We start from the raw sequence: 7274 nt of genomic DNA, 5'->3' as shown, positions 1-7274 counted from the left end.
CCAATGAGCCATAGGGCTGTCAAGATGAAAATGCCTTTGCTTCATTCAAGACCTAGACTCTTACAATCTCATTTGATACATTTAACTGGATTTTCTTTTCTGATTATGTTTAACCCCTGAATTTGGCTGTGTCCTGTAACAGTTTTTACTTTACTTGGATATTAAAAGAAAAACCACTGGATTCCAAAGACAGATTAGTAACTTGGTGAACTTAAGTTGAGAACTAATCAGTGGAAAATACCTGGTTGGATAAATAAATTTAAAGAGATTCAAAACATTACAAAATAAGCTTTAAAAAAAACCTTTAAATGATAAGAAAGTCATTAAAAGCTATTAAAGATCTTTCCTGAAGGCTAGTAAAAGCAAAAAAACCTTAAAAAACACATGGTTACAAACAAATTTTCTCACAGAGTTAAAGAGGTTGTGATCAGTACTGGGATCTTAAGGAAGTGTCATTTCAGAAACTGCATTAAGTCTAAGTGGTTTAGAGTTTGAGCTGGTACCTCCTGGTACTAGAGAAAATCTAAAGCAATTCACCTAGTTGGATACAAAAGGACTTACAAATCCTTGATTTATTAAATTTCTTTGTTCTTTTACATATATATTTTCTTTAAAACTTTAAGATGAAGATTTGTTTATGGCGTAAAATGATTTAGTCATTTATATGACAAGCTTAATAAGGTGGACATTCAATAGAAAATAATGAAATAATTTACTCAGAAAAACTTTAGATCATTTTTATTATCTTCTTTTTAAGGGTCCCTTATTAAAGCTTGTGATTTTTATTAATGTAAATAAACTAAAGTGGCTATTTTTGTCACACTTCTTTGCACCACGGTGTAAAGGGTGGTCTCGCTCTCAGTTAACCTTTAATACTCTGTACATACTATTCTGAAACACTGTGGTGAAGTAAGGCCTCGCATCCTTGAGCAAGACGCTACATAAGGGAGGGCTAGCTGAGTTGGAAGGGTCTTCCACATCCCAGATTTCAAGCATACTGCAACCCGGTCTGAAAAAAATTGGCACATATACATCTATATTAAAATGTATTCATATCTAGATGAAATATAATTACTAAGTGTTTTTTAGTTTTTAGAGACTAGTTTATTTAATAAATTAAGGATTTTAAAGCCTCATTTCAAAAAATATAATTTCAACATTTAAACTAAAAATCGAAGTATGCTGCATTTTCATATTCCACTTAACCAAATAACCAATGTATTATTGAATCAAATAACCACGGCTCAGTGTACATTCATAAATATATTATTTATGAAATATAAATGAAATATAGTTTATAAGTGATATTGCCATCCAAACATAAGGCCCATTTATAGTAGAAAGAGACAAATTAAAGGCAAGTTAATTTAATTCCTGATGAATTTCATATTTTTGAGCTTAAGTTGACTTGGATTAGCATGAAAACATATACAGCCCAAAGCAGGGAAGGGTAGTTCTTATGCCAACTTTATTCCCCTCAACCCTTTCCCCTTTGGGTAGTTCTATGAGTGGACTTGAATGAGATAATATTTCTCACTACAGAATAACCCTGCATGACAGTCATTAAAGGGAAGAAGTCAGGTAAAATTGGTTTCTATTTTTTTTAACAGCTATATTGAGGTATAATTTATGCACAATAAAATTCACCCATTTTATGTGTAAAGCTTGATAAGTATGGCAAATGTGTATAGGTATGTAAGCACCACCATAATTACAATATAGAAAATTTCCAACACCCCAGCAAGTTCCCTTGTACCCCTTTAGAGTCAATCCCCTCTCCCAGACATAAGCCCAGGCAACCGCTGATTTCCTTTCTGCACCATAGTTCTGCTTTTCCAGTAGATGCTAGGTAATACATATCTAGTACACGTAACACACATGATTACTCACATGGTAGCATTTCTATCCTTTTTCCTTCAACCTTTCCTTCATGTACTCTTATTTAAAATGCAGCTTTTATAGGCAGAACATAGTTGGGTTTTGCTGTTGTATTCAGTCTGTCAATCTCTGACATTTGACTGGAGTGTTTAGTCCCCATTCACATCTGCAAGTACTGATATGGTTTGATTTAGGATTGCCATTTTTTTTCTTCTATTTGTTTCATATCTTTTTTGATCATCTGTTTCTCTTTCTTGATTTCTTTTTTGTCAAGTAAAAACTTTTTCTTATACCATTAATTAATCTATTGGCTTATTAGTTATTTTTTGCATTTTTAAAGTGGTTTGCTCTAGGAATTATAGCAGGCATCTTCAATGTATCACAATTTACTTAACATTAAAATTCGATTAAAACTGGATTATTTCCAAGGAGGAGCGCCAAAAGGGCACAGTAAGGCCCTGAGCTCACCTCCTCACATGGGCACACCAAAATTAAAACTATTTACAGAGCAACTATTGATGAGAAAGACCGGAATCTAGCAGAAAAGACCTTATACAACTAAAGATATAAAGAAGGAACCACAATGAGGCAGGTAAGAGGGGCATGGATGTGGTTAAGTCAAGACCCATATACCCAAGTGGGCAACCACAAATGGGAAGATAATTATAATTGCAGAGCAGCGAAGGATCAGGGCCCCACATCAGACTCCCCAGTTTAGGGGGTTCTGCACCAGGAAGATGAGCCTCCAGGACATTTGGTTTTGAAGGCAAGTGGGGTTTACTTCTGGGAGAGCCAGAGGGCTATAGGAATTAGAGACTCCACTCTTAAAGGGCACACACAAAATCTTGCACACTATGGGACCCAGGCAGAGCAGTGATCTGAAAGGAGCCTGGGTCAGACCTGCCTGCTGATCTTGGAGAGCCTCCTAGAGAGACAGGAAGCAACTGGAGCTCAGCTATTTTGAGGCGCTTGTTCTATCATGTCGACATTGGTGCTGGCAAGTGCCACTGTGGAATTCTTCCTCTAGTTAGCACTGGGACCTGTCCCCACCCACCAGCCTGTTGGCACCAGGATTGAGAGAACTCAGGTCAAGCAGCTATCTTGGTGGGGACACAGCCCTGCCTACTAGCAGGCGAGCTGCCTTAGGACCCCCTGACTCCCCTGGACACACCCAGTGGACATCAGCCGCAGGACTGCCCCAGAGCCTGCCATGTCAGGACCCAGCCCACACACCAGCAGGCTGACACTTCTCCTGGGACTCCCTGGCCTCTGGCTCCACTCACCAGCTAGCCAACATCAGCTTTGGCATACCCTGGGCCCTGGACCCAGGTGCCTCAGCATCTGGCCTCACTCACCAGGGGCCAACAGCCTCCACACAAGGCAGGGAATGGCAACCACCAGGTCTAGGGGTCAGCCATGCCTACCAGACCACTCACAGTTCTCAGCCTGCCACAACAGAAGAGCTCACACAGCAAACACAGGGGGTACCCCTGAAGCTTATAGCTCTGGTGACCAGAGGGGAGTGCACTGCTGGGACCTACGAAGATGTCTACAAAGATGTCTCCTACGAAAGGCCATTTCTCCAAGATTGGAAAACATAACCAGACTACCAAGTACATAGTAAAAATAACAGTCAATTAGGCAAAATGAGGTGACAGAGAAATATGTTCTAAACAAAGAAAAAAGATAAAAGATAAAAACCCCAGAAGAATAATTAAGTGTAGTGGAGATAAGCAATCTACCAAATAAAAAATTCAAGGTAATCATAAAAGATGCTCAAAGAACTTGGGAGAAGAATAGATGAACACAGTAAGAAGTTTAACAGAGAGACAGAAAATATAAACAACTAAACAGCTATATAATACAAAAACTGAAATTAAAAACTACACCAGAAGGACCCATTGGTAGATTAAATGATACAGAGGGATGGATCAGCGAACTGGAAGACAGAGCAGTGGGAATCACTGACGCTACACAGAAAAAAGAAAAAAAATAATGAAAACAGTTTAAGAGACCTTTGAGAAAACATTAAGCATACTAACATTCTCATTTTAGGGGTCTCAGAAAAAGGAGAGAGAAAAAGGGGTAGAGAACATTTTTAAAGTCATAATAGCTAAAAACTTCCCTAACCAGTGAAAGGAAATAGACATCCAGATCCAGGAAGCACAGAGAGTTTCAAATAGGATTAACCCAAAGAGGTTCACACCAAGACACACTGTAATTAAAATGGCAAAAAATTAAACATAAAAAGAGAATATTAAAAGCAGCAAAGTAAAAGCAAGAAGTTACATACAAGTTTTGAGCTACTATGAATAAAGCTGCTCTCACATCCTTGCTGGAGAGATGTATTAATTTCTCTTGTTTAAATTCCTAGGACTGGAACTGCTGAGTGATAAGGTCAATATACACTTAAAGTTTTTTACAACGCCTCTAAATAGTTCTCCAAAATGGTTGTATTGTTTTCACTCCCATTAGCAATGTAAGAGATTTACAATTATTCTGTACCCTCTCCGTTTGGTATTTTAGTTTTAAAATTTTTATCTGTTTAAGAGTATGTGTATTGGTATCTGTTGTGGTTTTAAATTGCAGGTCCTGAACATTAACAGTTTTGAGCACCTTTTCATGTATTTATTGGTCATTTACACATATTCTTTGGTGAATTATGTTTTTCCAAGTCTTTTGTCCATTTTCAATTGTATTGTCATTTATTATTAATCTGTATAATTTCTTTATATATAAACTATACTTATAAGTTCTTTGTCAGATACATGCTTTCAACTATTTCTTCCAGTCTATGGCTTGCCTTATTATTTTCTTAAAAATATCTTTTTGAGGAAAATATTTCAATTTTGATACATATAGTTTATTGACTTTTTTAGTGGCTAGTACTCTGTAGTCTAAGAAATCTTTATGATTTCAGATTTTTACATTTAGCTCTGTAATCCATGTCAAGTTAATCTCTGGGTATGGTGTATTGTAGTATGAGTCACGGTTTAATTTTTCTTCTATATATTATATCCAGTTAGATCAGCAACATTGTTAAAAGACTCCTTTTCTATTCAAGCAAAAATAGTGTTTTTAAATTTCCTTTGTGGTTTTTTACTTCGACCCACAAATTATCCATAAGTTTATCGCCTAATTTCCAAATATGTATAGACTTACTAGGTATCTATTTATTACTGTTTTCTATTTTAATTCTGTGTCATTTTAAATCTTTTAAACATATTGAGACCATTTTTACAGCCCAGCATGTGTTTTCTCTAGGTGAACATTCCACCTGCCTTTTAAAACAAATGTGTATTCTGCAGCTGTTTCCTGCTGTGTTCTGTGTCAGTTGGGTCAGGTTATTTGATAACATTTGTTGTTCATCTCTTTTATATCCTACTTTAAAAAAAACTGAAGTACATTCAGTTTACAATGTTGGATTAATTTCTGGTGTACAGCATAGTGATTCAGTTTTATATATATACATATATATATACATATATATATATACACACACACACACACATATACATATATATATTACTTTTCATATTCTTTTTCATTAAAGGCTATTACAAGGTATTGAATATAGTTCCCTGTGCTATACAGTAGGACCTTATTTTTTAAAAGTATCTTATGTTAGTAGTTAGAATCTGCAAATCCCAGACTACTTTTTATCTACTTTTCCCAGTAGAGAAAAGAATGTTAACATTTCTAACCATGATTGAAGATTTGCTTATCTTTTTCTTTTAGTTCTACACATTTTTATTTTGTGTTCTTTGAAGCTCTGTTTAGAGGTATGCTAAATTGCTACATATTTTTGATGAATTAATCCTTTGTCATTATAAAATATTCATTTTTATTTGTGGTAATATGCCTTGTTTTAAAGTATACTTTGTCTTACTAAATTTCAAATTAAATTAATAAGATAAGCATGTACAATATGATATTCCTATTTATTCCTTTGCAAGGTAACATTGCTTCCTAGATATATATATATAATATATATGAAAATTAGATACAAAAATTAGCTACTAAAATTTCTAAACTTTGCTCTTCAAAAATCTATTATAGCCAATTCCTAATTATCTATAAAAGAAATGAAAATTCTTAATGTTAAAATTAATACAATTAAGGACTTCTTAAGTCAAGGAGACTAAAGAAAGGCTTCAAGATACCCATTACACATCTTAGAATATTATGTACTTCTAGAGATTCAAAATTTAGAAACTAAAATATTTTAATTAGAAATGTTGTCATATTATGTCTTTTTGAATTATGTGAAACTTTTCTTATGAGTCCTATAAATCCACTGTAATCCAGCTTTAGTAGTAGAATGCCAATATCTCACTTTGTTGTAAATTCAAATCTGTATTTCATACATCTAATAAAAGTTACCATAAAAATGTGAAAATTATGGAAAAGAGCTACATTTAAGATGTCAAAATTAAAATGAAAAAAATTAGGATACTAAAGTACACTGTAATTTTTGAAATTGGATTATACTCAAGTAATAGTATAATTTTACTTTCCTACATGAAATAATTTTAAATAAAATACCAGGGTTGGGGGGAGGGTATAGCTCAGTGAGTGGCAGAGCACATGCTTAGTATGCATGAGGCCCTGGGTTCAATCCTCAGTACCTGTATTAAAAAATATAAAAATAAAAACAAATAAACAAATAAAACGCCAGAGTAAAATTTAATGGAATTAATTTAAAATGAAAATTCTTAAAGAATCATGACTGCTGTAATAAAGTAAAACATTTGCTGCCTAAAAATAGACCGTATCATATAGCATAGGGCTCATACTCACTTAGTTCTCACAACACACCATGCCTCCTCTAAAATGTAGTAATTCACGTGTAACTCCAACAACTTATCTCTCACTTCTTTTGCAGATTTTCGACTATATGCAGAATAAACTATTTTTGTCCGAGCCCTTTAAATTCAAACAAGTTAAGTTTTTTTTACATAAATGATAATAGAATTAACTAAAGAAATTCTGCTAGCAAATTAAAATCTCAGTGCTTACCGGATAGAGCATAGTTATATATGACCCCAGACAGCATGAATTATTTTGGGGATAGCAATTTCCACATTCCTACTTATATTTTGCATGTGCCAAAACTTGCAGCAATTTGAATTGTGCAGGTAGTGATTTTTAGTGTATAAACCAATTTAGAGCCTAGACACAGGTAGCAGCATAACAGTTCAGAACATAAAGTTTGCTTTGCATAAGTTGTAATGAATCTGGAACACATTCAGATAGGAGCCAAACATAATGAAAATACAGATTTCAGTACATAAGCTTGTCTTTAGAAGCTCTGAAAAGCATACATGTTCAAGCTGAATGTAGCAAATAGAAAAATTAAACAGTGGACATCTAGGTAGCAGTCAGGTAGAGAAAGC

The 7274-nt window shown here is 34.4% G+C and overlaps 1 protein-coding gene across 1 annotated transcript in view; it reads right to left on the bottom strand.

Moving 5' to 3' along the window:
* Positions 1–723: 723 nt before the first annotated feature.
* Positions 724–7274, bottom strand: part of DPY19L2 (dpy-19 like 2) — a 76162-nt gene continuing 69611 nt past the window's right edge. The window contains exons 21-22 of the mRNA XM_010988079.3: positions 6679–6804; positions 724–1009 (exon numbers count right to left, since the gene is read on the bottom strand). Coding sequence (XP_010986381.1) covers positions 859–1009; positions 6679–6804 — 277 coding nt within the window. The 3' untranslated portion in view covers positions 724–858. The remainder of the gene's footprint in view (positions 1010–6678; positions 6805–7274) is intronic.

This window comes from Camelus dromedarius, chromosome 7, assembly GCF_036321535.1.
Source record: "Camelus dromedarius isolate mCamDro1 chromosome 7, mCamDro1.pat, whole genome shotgun sequence".
Classification (NCBI taxonomy): domain Eukaryota; kingdom Metazoa; phylum Chordata; class Mammalia; order Artiodactyla; family Camelidae; genus Camelus; species Camelus dromedarius.
The sequence above is the reverse complement of the archived record's forward strand: the minus strand, read 5'-3'. Positions and strand labels throughout refer to the sequence as shown.